Consider the following 14,676-nt stretch of genomic DNA (forward strand, 5'->3'; position numbering starts at 1 on the left):
AATCAGGCTCTCAGGGCCGTACCCGCCAGGGCACAGCCACACCTCCCAGGGCAAGCTTTGGAAGCTGGCAGGCCTCGGAAGGTCGGTGCAGGAATGTGCCATCTGCCTGGCCCACCGCCAGAGTGTATTCAGCACAAACCTGACCGCCCCGGAGGAGCCTGATCCTCATCACCCCAGGGGCTGGACTTGCAGACCCAGACCCATGCTTTCATCTGGTATCGCAGGATCCTGGGGTGCCGTCTTAACCCCCACACCGGCTAGGTCAACATCCAGTATCATGAAGGCCTCTCCCATCAAGGCATTTTTCATAACAATCTTACAAGACTGCAGTTTCAGATGGGTCCCACCTCAGGCCCAAACAGGAAATGATTCTATTGCAGATAGCATGTCTGCAATTCTCTTTGGCAAGAGTGTTTTGTAAGTGTGAGATTGCATGAACTTCAGCTGAACATTTCAGTCGATGGATCTAATGATTTACCAGAGAGGGCTCCAGGCTAGTGGCTGGTTTCAACAAGCAACCACTCACTACCTCCTAGGACAGCTCGCTTCCTTGCTAACCATGAATCTGGCAGGAAAATATGTTCATGCATCTTTCCAAACTACATCAGATTTGTGTAAATAACTGTATTTGAACCTGGTTTTCTACAAAGAGACAAAAAAAAGTCTCACAATATTTGGCTCATTCTGATTATTTCTAGCATTAAGAAGGGTAGAGGATATACAAAAATAAATCCATTAGACAGGAGACTATAAATAAATTTTAATTTTTAGATATATATCACATACAGTTCCTCTTGAGGCTTACGAATAACAGCAAAGGACAGGATATATATATAACCAGACACTCTTGCGACTATAATCACCTCTCATTGTGTGCAGCCCCGGTGACTGTAAGAATAAATCTCTCATTGACCTTGTGCACAGTAAATCCTTTCAATTTAAAAATTAACATCACAGGCGCAGGCGTTGTGGTCTAATGGGTTAAGCTGCCGCCTGCAGCGCTGGCATCTCATATGGGTGCCAGTTCCAGTCATGGGTGCTCCACTTTTGATCCCACTCCCTGCCAATGTGCCTGGAAAGCAGCAGAAGATGGCCCAAGGCCTTGACCCCTGGACCCATGTGGGAGACCTGGAAGAAGCTCCTAGCTCCTGGTTTCAGCCTGATTCGGGGAATGAATCAGTGGATGGAAGATCTCTATGTATCTCTCTCTCTAACTCTGCCTTTCAATTAGTAAATCTTTAAAAACAAAACAAATTGGCCAGCGTTGTGGCTTACTAGGCTAATCCTCTACCCATGGCGCCAGCACCCAGGGTTCTAGTCCTGGTTGGGGCCACGGATTCTATCCTGGTTGCTCCTCTTCCAGTCCAGCTCTCTGCTGTGGCCTGGGAGTGCAGTGGAGGATGGCCCAAGTGCTTGGACCCTGCACCCGCATGGCAGACCAGGAGAAGTACCTGGCTCCTGGCTTCGGATCAGTGCAGCACGCTGGCCATAGCAGCCATTTGGGGGTGAACCAATAGAAGGAAGACCTTTCTCTCTCTCTCTCTCTCTCACTGTCTAACTCTGCCTGTCAAAAATAAAAAAAAACAAATTAACATCATACATATTTATAATTAACTATTTACTACATGCATGCCTTGGCACCAAATATGATAGAAACTGAATTAATAAAAACACTGTACATTTATATGCTATTTTACAAAGCTACTTTCACAATATGATCTCATTTGACCCTATGAGTTAGGATGATGAACAGTATACCCACCACACAGTGAGAGAACTGGTTTGCCAAGCTTACCACCACCAAGATCAAAGCAACAACTTTAGGTTCCTGACCACTGGGTCCATGCTGGGTCACCTGCTGCCCACCACAAGAAGGTTTCTGTCCTAAAGGAATTAACATCTGACAGACAAGGCCCTGGCTGGGTCTCTTAGATGAACCAAGCTTCCTCCCGGCAAGACTCACCATCTCCTGGTGCAGTTTAATATTCCTGAATCCAATTCAAGACAATTACAGAAAAAGTAGTTATTAATGTCACTAACAATGAACAGATATAAGTTCCTTCTGAAGGGTAAAATTAACACAAGACTGAATAATACTGAATTTAGACAGAGTGCTCAAAATATTTGTGTCATTTTGGGATAAACACTCTGCCTGTGGACACAATACTGCCCCCTAGTGCCACAAGGCACAGTAACCATCAGCACGCTCAGTAGCCCAAGTCAACACACTGTGTTCTGGGTACTTTGGAAGGGAAAAAGAGAAGAAATCTATCACACACATGCAACCATGAAATCTACTTAAAACCCTCAAGGAATCTCTAAATATAATCAAGGAGATAAGAAATGTAAGACAAATCAGTGTAATTGAAGACAGTGTTATACGTGCTTTGAGTCTGCAGATAAGTTACTAACGCACAGAAAGGATTAAGTAAGCTTACAGGTGCAGCAGCATATTAGCAACCTTGAAGGTTCATACACTAGAGGTGAGCACGATGAGCCGGGCCTGGAGGTAGGAAATTCTGTAAGGTCAAGAACATAACCATCACACTCCAGTTTAGCTGAAGCGCGAATTTTGTGAAAGGGAGTGTCAGAGGGAAGGCTGGCTAAGGTCAGGCTGCAAAGGGTCTAGAACTGTGCTTTCCAATACAGCAACTGCTAGCCACATACACTATACATTTAATTACAATCAAATAAAATTTAAAATTCACTTTTCCAGTCTCTGTAGCCACATTTTAGCTTTCAACAGACACCTCTGGCTAGTGGCCATCATACTGGACAGTACAGATGTAGCACCGGGCAGTGCTACACCAGAAGGTGGTAAAACACACACACACACACACGAATACAGATCTTTCAAGACTGGCAACTCTCCCTACAAAACCATCAAGCAGATCTGGTCCTTCTCAAAGTCTATTAATAAAGAAAACAGGAAAAGTTCATTATGAGGAATGCATTTAGTATAATAAAATACAAGGCTAAGAAGAATAATTTTCACTGGGTATCTCTGGGGTTTCAAGGAAGAACTATCTTTGTCTCTCACCCACTTCAGTCCAAAAGGAGAGACACCAGATATCCTTTCTGCTTTTACTATCTAATGCACAATCCACCTCTTTTGTGCAGTTTACAAAATGATAGTGAGTTTTCAAAATACATGTAATTATTTAGAGAAAACATAATTTTAGTGCTCTTGAGATTCAGTAAACACACAGAATTCTAAACAGAAGGTTCTATGCACAATATAAAACCAAAAAAATTGCAGTCAATTGCTTATGGTCGTTATCTAAAACTCCATTCTGACCCTACTTAGGATAACATGCCTGCATTTCTCCTTCCTATAGGTTTCTGAACTTAACTAATGATGACGTGGGAAATCTGAAACATTACAACCCTCTAGGTTACAAACAGTCAAAGGCAGCAGCCTAAGTCCTGAGCCATCCTGTCTCTCTGCTGCCTGAAGAATCTCCCCACTAATGCTCACCGTGCTGCTTTGACTTCAGTTACACGACACGTCTAGATATTTAAAGAAAACCCAACTGCCATTCAACCAGTTCTTAGAATGATTCCCTGTGCAAACCTAGGTGCTCAAAACCACTGCGTGTCCTCTCTGTGGCCTCAGTCACTGCGGACGCCATGTGTCCAGTCGTCCTGTCAAACGCAGTAGAAAGCCTCAAGATCTTGGAAACTCACAAGAAACTACTCAGTTGTTAGAAAAGCAATTATATTATAACTTTACAGATTATAACTTCTGACAGGTTTCCAAGCTAAGAGAGAGAAATATTAATAATTCTTTTCTATTCACATTTAATAAAAGTTGGGGATAAACTTACTACCCTGTTTGTTCCATAATCCAGAACTCTCCTTAAATTTAAAGCTGAACTTTTGGGGCTGGCATTGTGGTGCAGCAAGTAAAGCTGCCACTTGCAATGCTAGCATCCCATATCTTTAAAAAAAAAATGAACTTTTCAGCAGAACTCAAATTCAGCCGTCTACTTCTATACAGTATTCCTTCCCTACAGTTTCAAATTACGGAAGAAGGCTGTTCAGAAAGGAAGACTCCTTTAGGATGAGTAAGGCCAGTCTGCATCATTCGCCCTAAGCAAAACTAAGATGCAACACAAGAGAAAAGCCTTCCAAGTGTACTTTCATTTTAAACCATGATGTCCTAGTGTTAAGAGACCTCAGGGGCTCTGTACCCACGTATAGCATTTTTGAGACGGAAGAAACTGAGGCCATCATCAGTAGCTCCCGGTTTATGGTCAGGGTATGTTTTATTGATTAACACTACATTTGACCCACATGAAAAGGAGAGTCGACTTTATTAAGGAAAAGGTTTTTTCCTGCCCTTTTCTCATCCTACGCCTGGTTATCTGAGTTCTGTGTGAAGGGAAGAGGAGGAGTAAGGAGGAGGAACACCCTAATCACTGTCCCAGCAGGTCAGGGAACGCACTGGGCAGTTCTACACCCACTCATCTGTGGGGTGCTCAGTAAGCTCTAACACTCCTCTAAATCTGGAGTAAACCCCCAAGGTCAAAGTTCGGGTGGCTACAGAGAAATAGAAGGGGAGGAAAGAGAGCAGGAAGTGCAGGAGGAAACACAAGCATGCACAGCCACAGGGGCGAACACTCTAACCTTCCCGCAAACTGTGAGAAGGGGTCAGGCACACTGCGGAGTAGCTCTCCTTTCCTGGCTGCAGGACAACCCACGAGAGAGGCAGAATCCTGCAGGTGGGCTGGCGAGTCCTGGGCTCCTCCAGCATGCTGGAGGCGGGAGACTCCAAAGGCCAAGGCTGCAAGAAGCTGGTCTTCATCCCCTCGCTCCTTAGAGAGGCCATGCATGACCTGCTGAGGCTCTGACCGGTGGGCACCGCATCTCTGCAGAGCAAGGCTTGCAGGAACAGCTAGAGCCCAAGCTGACTGAGGGAGCGGGGCGCCACACGCAGTGACAGCAGAAGGTCAGAGTCAGTAAGTCTCCTGGCAAAACATTTCTTCCTGTCAGCACTGGGCCTTGACACTGACACCTCCCTCCTCTGCCCAGAGGCCAGAAAGCAGAACCACGATGATTTCAGTGTGTAGAGCTGGAAGAGGAGAGGGTTCCCTCCGAGAGAACGCTCGTAGCAACCAACAGCCTCATTCACCCAAAATAGCAAACAGTTGGTTTCTCTGCTCAGAACCAAAAGGCGTCTGCCAGACAAGCCGCATCACATGACCAGGTTCCCTCTGCTCTGCTCTCCTCTGCTCTGCTCTGCTCTGCTCTGCTCTCCTCTCCTCTCCTCCCCACCCCACCCCCTCCTCTCTCCTCTGCTCTGCCTCCCAAGCCTGCACCAAAGTGCAAGGAGCCGCAACACAGCACTGGTTTAATTTGATGTTTGTTTTTTAAATGTTTATAGATGAGAAATACATGTGTGTGCGTATATACACATATACACACGCATACACACACATTTATAAAAGTAAAAACAGCCCAAGCTGGGGGGGGTACCAAAGGAAAAATTCAGGAAGAATTACTCACTTTGAAAAAAGCCACATCACAGCACTGGGAAGCAACCATGAGAATAACGGCTGCACTGGCAAAGTGCTCAGCGACTGAATAAGTGAAGGTACTCTCAGCAACGTGCAAGCACTTTGCTAATAAAATCTTCTTTTGAAGGGCAGAGAGCAAGAGAGGTTGATCGATCTTCCATCCACTGGTTCACTCGCCAGATGGCCGAAATGGACAGGGCTGGGCCAGGCTGAAGCCAGGAGCCTCACAGGTCTCCCACAATGGTGGAGGGGCCCCAGGACTGCTTTCCCAGGCCATAGCAGGGAGCGGGGTCAGAAGCGGACAGCTGGGACATGAACCAGTGGCCATATGAGGCGCAGTGTTGCAGGGGCCGCTTAACCTGTTAGGCCACCATGCTAGCCCCACTGATAAATCTTTAAAAAATGATGTAGCTCAATACATATTTGACCTTTTCATTTAGGAAAAAAAGGGGGGCTCTTAAGATGCTGGTGAGTATCAGAGACAATGTACTGAAACAATAATGGTAGCCGATCAAAACTCTGAGATACACACCCCTCAGCTCGGCTCACCATCTGATCCTGCGATGGGGCAGTCAGGACACTACACCGACAGACTGAACTGAAGCTGCCACCATGACACTCAGGGGCACTTCCAGCCAAGGCTGCAGCCATGCGTGCCACCACACTTGGCTTCCTACAGGGCTCCGTAGCATCACAAGTGAAGGCCTCTATGCCCAGTCCTGTCAGCCAGCAGGGAACTAAGTAAAACTGTAAAAATCAAACGGTCTCCACCGCTGGCTGTGCCCGGCTCACAGGGCCAGGCAGGAGCTTTGAGAGCAGAGAGGCTCATCCACACCTGCCCTGCACACACTGCACGTCGCTCAACGGACACCTGTACTGAGGAAACCACCGATCTAATCCACACTTTTCCTCACAGAGCCATGCAGAGGGAAGTAGCTGGCTAGCGCCAGGATACAAGTGCCACCAAGACACTGACTGCAGCAGGCAGGAGCAACAATGGCCGCTCTGACATTGGGGGAGCAGGTGCTGCGAAGTGAAAATGCTGCTTTGGAAAACAGTTTGGAAGCTGCTTATAAACTTGTACTTACAAAACAGTGATTCTACCCTGGGTACCTACCAAAGAAAATGAAAGCACACATCTACCCAAATACCCAACTATTCAGAGCAGCTTCATCTGTAATTGCTCAAAGCTAGAAACAATGCAAATGCCCTCAGCCTGTGAACAGAATAAAAAATCATGGTACGTAAATACAAGGGAACGGTACCATCAGCAGTTTTCATGCACGTGTCTACACACACACACACACACACACACCACTGCGACAGGCAACAACACTGATGAAGCATTATGCTTTGTTAAAAAAAAAAGCTCCAGGCCAGCGCCGCGGCTCACTAGGCTAATCCTCCGCCTGCGGCGCCGGCACACAGGGTTCTAGTCCTGGTTGGGGTGCCAGATTCTGTCCCGGTTGCTCCTCTTCCAGTCCAGCTCTCTGCTGTGGCCCGGGAAGGCAGTAGAGGATGGCCCAAGTGCTTGGGCCCTGCACCCACATGGGAGACCAGGAGAAGCACCTGGCTCCTGCCTTCAGATCGGCGCAGCGCCGGCCGTAGTGGCCATTTGGGGGGGTGAACCAACGGAAGGAAGACCTTTCTCTCTGTCTCTCTCTCACTGTCAAAATTCTGTTAAAAAAATAAATAAATAAAGTGGCAGACACAGAAGGCCACAAACCATTCACTATATGAAAATCATGAAAAGGCTGAACTGCAGGGCAAGATCCGATCAGTGGTTGCCAGAGACTGGGAAAGTGCACGCAGTCTGCAGAGCCCTCAGAGATCCTCCTGGGGGTGATGGAGATGTCCTAGGTGTCCTGGCTCTAGTGGTGGCTTCCTTTTTTTGGTTAAATAACAATTTACTTATTTATTTATTTGAGAGGCAGAGTTACAGAGAGAGAGAGGGAGAGACAGAGAGAATGAGGTCTTCCATCCAGTGGTTCATTCCCCAAATGGCTGCAACAGCTGGAGCTGGACCAAGCCAAAGCCAGTAGCTTCTTGCAGGTTTCCCAGGTCTCCCACATGGGTGCAGAAGCCCAAGCACTTGGACCACCTTCTGCTGCTTTCCCAGGAGCATTAGCAGGGAGCTGGAATGGAAGAGGAGCAGCCGGGACTCGAACTGACACCCATAAGGGATGCCAGCGTTGCAGGTGGAGGCTTCACCCCCAACACCATAGCACTGGCCCATGGTGGCTTCTTTCCTTTTAATCAGAACTCAATGAACTGTCCACCTAAAAATGGTGACTTTCACTGCATATAAATTGAAGTCAATTATTTTTTAAAAGCAGATTACAGAATGTTATGCACTCAGAATGTAACACAGGCTCTGGAAGGAGGCTACCAGGGTTAACACTCGTCTCTACCACCTCCTTAGCTGTGTGACAGTGAGGTATTTCCCGTCTCTGTGCCTCTGTTTTCTCCTCCACAAAGTGGAGCCATCAGGATGCAATAAGTTAGTAGTTAATTAACTCTGTAATAGCAGAGTTAATTCATAAAAAATCTCAGAATGGCACCCATCCTGTAACCTTCAGTACAGTGGCAGTTAGGAGTCCTTTTTGCTTGCTCGCTTGCTTGTTTTTAAAGACTGATTTGATCTGAAAGGTAATTTTAGAGAGGGAGAAACACAGGAAGACAAACATACCACATCCACTGGTTCACTCCCCAAATGGCTGCAACAGTGAGGGCTGGGTCAGGCCGAAATCAGGAGCCTGGAACTCCGTCCTGGCCTCCCATGTGGGCCAGCCTCTGATGCCTTCCCAGGCACATCAGCAAGGAGCTGGATCAGAAGCACAGTAGCCAGGACTCAAACCAGCCGGCATCACCAAAGGCAGCTTAATCATTCCACTGTACCATAAAATCAGCCTCAGCTGTCCCAGTTTTGAGCTAGCCTTAGTATGGCCTCAGGGTGCCACCTTCATTTCTAAAAGGAGTTTGGAGCAGATAGGGGGGCCACCGTCTCTAAAATGCAGGGTTCTCTAAGATCTGTGGTGGGGCTGGACAGGCCCTGCCCTTCCTTTTGCTTCCTTCTCCTTTAGGTATTTACTGTCTGCCCACCAAGTGCCAGGCAGATGGAACATCGCAAGCCCTGACCTCGTGCAGTCCACGCTGCCGGCTGTTTGGCGGAGCAGAGTGAGCCCGTGTTCACTTGCACGATCCTTGGCCTAAGTACCAATGAAGAACCCAGAGGGGGACTGGCTGGGCCGGAGGATCCGGAGAAGGCTCCGGGAGAAGACACCTGAACCAAGTCCAGGAGTAATTTCTTTTTTTCCTTTTTTAAGGCAAACCAAAAAATGTGAGACGAGTCTTGCAATCACAGAGAAATGTACAAAAGCAAAGGTGTGAAAAAGAACACGATTGGGGGTGGAAGATAGGGGGAAAGACAAAAGGGGTCATTCTGTCAGCACCGTGAGAGGAAGAGGGGAGGGAGCCGCGGCAGCAGGGAGGCTGCTGGGCGAGAAGGAAATGGATGTCAGACCCGGCCACGCCCAGGCACCACAGGGGCAGGAGACGTCTTATCCTCATCTAAAAGGCTACATATACCACAAGTCAACCTTATAAATATTAGCGTAAGACATAATGAACTATATTTACAAACACAGCATACACTTACAGAAATTTCACAAGCAAAAATGTCAGAACGCTTCTATTTTCCGTGGTTACCTGTACACACTTGTTCAGCAATAAATATTTACCGTGTGCTATGCACATGGTAGGTGCTGGAGGAGCCGCAGGCACAGGCAGTAAACAAGTGAAGCCCAAGACCCACCTGGATCTCCCGTGCCTCAAAGGCAGGGGCCGGGTGGTGGGCTACTGTGGTTGAGAATCTGCACTTGCAGTCAGCAGCTCTGTATTCAAATTCTGGCTCCTACCACCTCCTGCCAACCTGGCTTTGGACACGTCCCTTAAAATCTCTCCTCATCTGAAAATGCGGACACCCTCCCCAGATTCCCGTGGCTTTACGGTGAACTTATGAGACGGTCAGTCATCAGCGTGCTGACCGCACAGGAAATGTTCAGCAACTTGTCCCTTTCGGTTTATTAATGCTGAATTCCACCCTTGGGATGGCCCCTAATCTCTCATGACACAGACGAAAAAACAACAGGGTAGGAAAGAAAGAAGCGAGATGTTTAAACTATAAACTCACATTTTGGTGAATTCACAACCCTTTTCTTGTAAAGATAGCATCCTTGGAACTTACATTCCTTCAGGGTTTCTCAAGCTGTTAATGTCTCCCTCTATTACATGACCTAGTAAATTAAATGAAAACCATCACCCAAAATAGGGAGCCAGTCACAATCCCTCCCAGGATTCCTTGTTCCGATTCTCTGACTAACACTGAGTCATGGGGCAGTGGAGACAACACAGAGCACTGATAAGTAGTCTGGACACAAAACTGGGCAGCCGTGCCGCCAGAGCACACTGCGGACCAACCATTTACTGCAGGCGAACTTTCTGAGACAGAAAACCCAAGACGAAGGGAGAGTTCTCCAACTGGCTGAGCCTCTGGGCGACCGTGTCTTCCAGCGGCTGATATGGTTGTGAAGCAAAAGAATTTTTAAAAATTAAAAAGCCTGTTGCTCCCCGAAAACCACACACTGAAAAATACTTTATCTTTTTTAAATGTTTATTTCTTACAACTGACTTTTAAAGCAACAGTGGCCGTGTAAAGATCCTGAAGGCTGGAACTTATCTTCCCGTCACCCCAGATTTGAAGGCAGCCCCCAGGAGCCCACGTGCTGGACACCTGGTCCCAGTGTCGGAATCTGAGGTGGCAGGACCTGTAAGAGGTGAGGCCCTGTAGGCAGCCTACAACACCAGCATCCCAGGAGCACTGCTCCAGGCTTGCTTGCTCCACTTGCAATCCACTCCCTGACAATGTGCCTGGGAAAGAGCGGAGGACGGCCCGAGTACTGGGGTCCCTGCAACCCACTAGGGACATCTGGATGGAGCTCCAGGCTCCTGTCTGTGGCCTGGCCCAGCCTTGGCTGTTGCAGCCACTTGGGGAGTGAAGCAGTGTGTGGTGGATCTCGCACTTGAGTGTATTCTGTCACTCTTTCCTTCAAATAAAAATAAATAAATCTGAAAACAGAAGAAGTGGGGCCTAGTATGGGGAGCAACTCAGACTAGACTAAGTTACTGGAATTAAGACTTATTCTACGCATCTGCTCTCCCACAATATGGTGCTGGGAGAGGAGTAAACAACTTTTACACAGCTGCCTCTCGCCAATTTGACTGATGAGCTGCAGGAGCTGATCTTGCTCCTGATTGGAGGAGAGCAGCGTACTCGGCGTGTGGGTAGCAGAGTGGGATTGGTGGAAGAGGACTATAAAGGAGGAGAGAGACAACATGCACCAGGAACATCTAAAGGGAACATCCGGATAACATCTGAGCAGCCCCCGAGAGAGCCGGCCGGCGGTGTGCCACTCCCCCGCAGAAGTGGGGAAAGTGGCAGGGGGAGCCGCTCCTCCACGGAGGTGGAGGGGTTGGCAGCCAACCCGGGAAGGACCAGCAGCTAACCCGGGAAGAGCCGAGCAGACAAAAGACCAGCCCAGGATCCTGTGTCATTCCTCCGCGAATGGGGGAGCGACAGCCTAGTACAAGGTGGTCACTGGAGGCATCACCCTCGGGAGTGGGCTGCCATAGAAAGACCAGACTGGCCTCTGCCTCCCTCTTAGAGGCGTCCCACCTGCCACGCTGCGATGGTGTCAGAGGGCCCCCTAGCGCTGAGCAGGAACTGGCCCCACGCCCTTGGGCCTCCAGAACTGTGAGGACCTCTTTTCTTTCCAAATTACCTGCCTTGGGGATTTCGTCATAGCGACAGAAAACACACCAAGGCAAAGGCCAAGCTGACTCTACTCAAACCTTCTCCCATGAAGTTGCCTTGGCACTGAAACCAGGCATGGGATTCTGCAGCCCCAACACAAGAATTTCAGAGGCCACGGAAAGTCTGTGATTTTCAAGCAGACTGTCCATTTTTTATGTTCCAGCTAAGGCAAGTCCACACCTACCTAACAGAAAGAATGCCATACTTCCACATCTCTCTGCCCATTGGTGGTTTACAATCTCTTTTCTAGAGACAGCTCTCTGAAGATGAACTGTCCTGCTCCCTACCTCGGGCCCTGCACCTATCCTTTGCTACCCTTCTCTGCTCTGGCCAACACACACAGCCTCATCAGCACACAGGGAAGCTTCTGAACACCCAGGCACCCCTGCTCTGCTCCACTCTGCGTATGTGGGGCTGTTCTGTGCAGCAGCAGAAGAAACTACGGAAGTCACGAAGGCGGTTTCTTCCCTTCAGACACAGGAGAGCTGGGCTAACGAGGCCAGAAGTCCAGGCATTTGTGCTTCACCGTAACTGACTGCGATGGCTCCAAAACAAAGACTAGCGTCTACTCTCTGTCAGTGGTTCGGACGTCATCAGCCAATCAATCTCTCCACAGGATGAGCTGTCCACAAAATCGGAAGGACACAGTCTGGGAAACACTATCAAATGAGGCCCGGCTGCACCGGCTGGCTCTCTTGTTCTCTGTTGCCTCTGGTTCTTCCCATGTTTCACAGCTGAAAGCCACCCAAGGCTGCCTCCCTCCCTCACTGCCCCTGCTGTCGGGGCACAGCATGGGAATTCTGCAAATGCACGCATTTCCCTTGAGCTCAGGGTGCACCCGCCACTCACTCACTAGGGCCACATGTTTCACTCCCAGACACCGGACTTCCATTTGGCATGACACACACGGGTACGTGACAAGCTGTGGGGTGTATAATCTGGGAATCTGAAAGGGGGCTCAGCCCTGTATGAACAGGAGTGGATCTGGAGCCCCAGAGGTGCTGTACTCCATGCCAGTTCTGCGTTGACGTGCGAGCAGAGTGCCTTCCTCAGGCATGCCAACTTGAGATTCTGGTATTGTCTGGTGATAGGACGTCTGTATCAGGACTGCTGCAAAGGAGGCGTCAGCATTTCCCAGGGTAATTTTTCTAAGTCGAGTACCTAAACCTGCTACATTTAGATGAAAAGTATTATTGTCACAGCTGTAAATGCAAATGGTACAGTTTAAAGCTGTAGACTGGGGGAGACAAGCCTTCTCTATAAAGTTTATTATTTTGAGAAAACAAATGTATTACTTTATAATTGAAAATTAACTTCAGAAACTAAAACCTGACCACCCAATTGCTTTTCTGGTTTAACAAAATCCAGTTTGGGGGACTGCGGCTATGGTGCAGTGGATAAAGCTGCCACATAAAGTGCTGGCATCCCATGTGAGTGCAGGCTTGAATCCCAGCTGTTCCACTTCTGATCCAGCTCCCTGCTAATGGCCTGGGAAAGTGGCAGAAGATGCCCCAAGTGCTTGGATCCCTGCACCCATGTGGGAGACCTGGAAGAAGCTCCTGGCTCCTGGCTCCAGCCAGGCTCCGCCCAATTTTGGGAGTGAACCAGCAGATCTCTGACTCTTCCCCCTCTGTTACTTGCCTTTCAAATAAAAAATAATAATAATCTAGTTTTCTAATTTCTATGGTTCAAATTCTCAAGTGTCTTAAGGCAAGCAATCCATCTGGCCAGAATTCAGGCCATGTCTGAGTCACAGCTGAGGCCTTATCAGTACTTGGGGCTAACTTGAGTTTTATCTCTTTCCACTTCCCTTTGTCTTGGGATCTGGCAAGTTCATGCGTCTATGTAAAATTATGCCTATGTACATCTATGTACAAAGACTGCTTAAGGAAATTTTAAAATATTAATAATACCCTAAATGGGAAATAATGAATTATGACTTTGAACTTTTTAAAAAATATTTATTTATTTGAAAGTCAGAATTATACAGAGAGGAGGAGAGGTAGGGAGAGAGAAAGAGAGGTCTTCCATCTGCTATTTCATTCCCCAGTTGGCCGCAATGGCTGGAGCTGTGTCGATCTGAAGCCTGAAGCCAGGAGCAAGGAGCTTCCTCTGGGTCTCCCATGTGGGTGCAGGGCCCCAAGGACTTCGGCCATTTTCTCCTCTTTCTCAGGCCATAGCAGAGAGTCGGATTGGAAGTGGAGCAGCCAGGACTCGAAATGGCAACCTTATGGGATGCCAGCACTGCAGGCAGTGGGTTTACCTGCTACGCCACAGCACTGGCCCCAGACTTTAAACTTTTTTTTAAAGATTTATTTATTTGTTTATTTGAAAGAGCTACAGAGAAAGAGGGAGAGTCAGAGAAAGGGAGATTTTTCATCCTCTGGTTCACTCCCCAGATGGCTGGGCCAGGCCAAAGCCAGGACCTAGATATTCCATGCAGGTCTCCCTGGTGGGTGGGAGGGACCCAAGGATTTGTGCTATCCCCCAGGGTGTGCTGGGATAGGGACCAGAGCTGGGAATCAAACTCAGGCACTTCTATAGGGAATGTGCCAAGTGCCCACCCTAATAATTACTTTTTAAGTGCTAAGCTGTGAAAGTCATTCAGAGGTCACAGGGATGCATAAAACATTCTACCTCCTTTTTGCAATCCTGCAATTGTTAAGTATGATCTAATTAAAAGTTTGTGCACTGCTTGTGCTTGCTGGAAGCTAGTGGGTCTGGGTTAGTTGTTTACTGCTAATGTTCACACTGCTGTGGGGCTTAACTGCTTGAGCTGTGAAGGTTTTAGAGACACACTATAGAAGAACAGCAGGTGACAAATGCAGCAATCAGAATGAGATAACTGAGCAGAGTTTAAACCTGGTGGCTGTTGCGGGTATCTGAGGAGAACCAGTCGATGGGAAGTCTCTCTCTTGCCTTCTCTCTCTGCTGTTCAAATAAGTAAAATACATTTTTCAAGTAATTCTTGCATACTAGGGATCTCTCTGTATCGTATATTTTAAAATGACCCTGCTTCCTGCTGGTGTACTCTCACAGCCCTCTCCTCAGCCATCTGGCTCCTTAGTACCTATCAACCCAATCCCCAACTACACCCACACCCTATTCTAGCCAAGGTGAACCTTCCGCTTCCTCCTGTGCCATGGCCAGCCTGGTTTCCAGATCGCTCTTGGGGGTACTTTTCCTACGTGAACACCACTCACTCATCCTCTGTCTTCTGACCTCCTGCCTATTTAAGTTCCACACACTCTCTAAGGTCCAGCTCTCATCTCACCTCAATAGTGA

The 14,676-nt window shown here is 48.1% G+C and overlaps 1 protein-coding gene across 6 annotated transcripts in view; it reads right to left on the minus strand.

Annotated features, from left to right (window-relative positions):
* Positions 1-14,676, minus strand: part of MRTFA (myocardin related transcription factor A) — a 208,238-nt gene that overhangs the window by 59,834 nt on the left and 133,728 nt on the right. Inside the window, exon 1 of one of the 6 annotated variants that reach the window (XM_089308961.1) lies at positions 9,712-9,730. The exons of 4 other annotated variants lie outside the window; for them this stretch is intronic. Coding sequence is in view for 1 of the 2 variants with exons in the window: in XM_051834087.3 (XP_051690047.3) it covers positions 4,630-4,831 (202 nt within the window). In the remaining variant the exon portion in view is untranslated. Of the gene's footprint in view, positions 1-4,629; positions 4,955-9,711; positions 9,731-14,676 lie in introns of those variants that run through there. One more of the 6 variants, XM_051834087.3, reaches the window with a different exon arrangement.

Source organism: Oryctolagus cuniculus, chromosome 11 (genome assembly GCF_051225735.1).
Source record: "Oryctolagus cuniculus isolate XC-2025 breed Fujian yellow rabbit chromosome 11, ASM5122573v1, whole genome shotgun sequence".
Lineage (NCBI taxonomy): Eukaryota > Metazoa > Chordata > Mammalia > Lagomorpha > Leporidae > Oryctolagus > Oryctolagus cuniculus.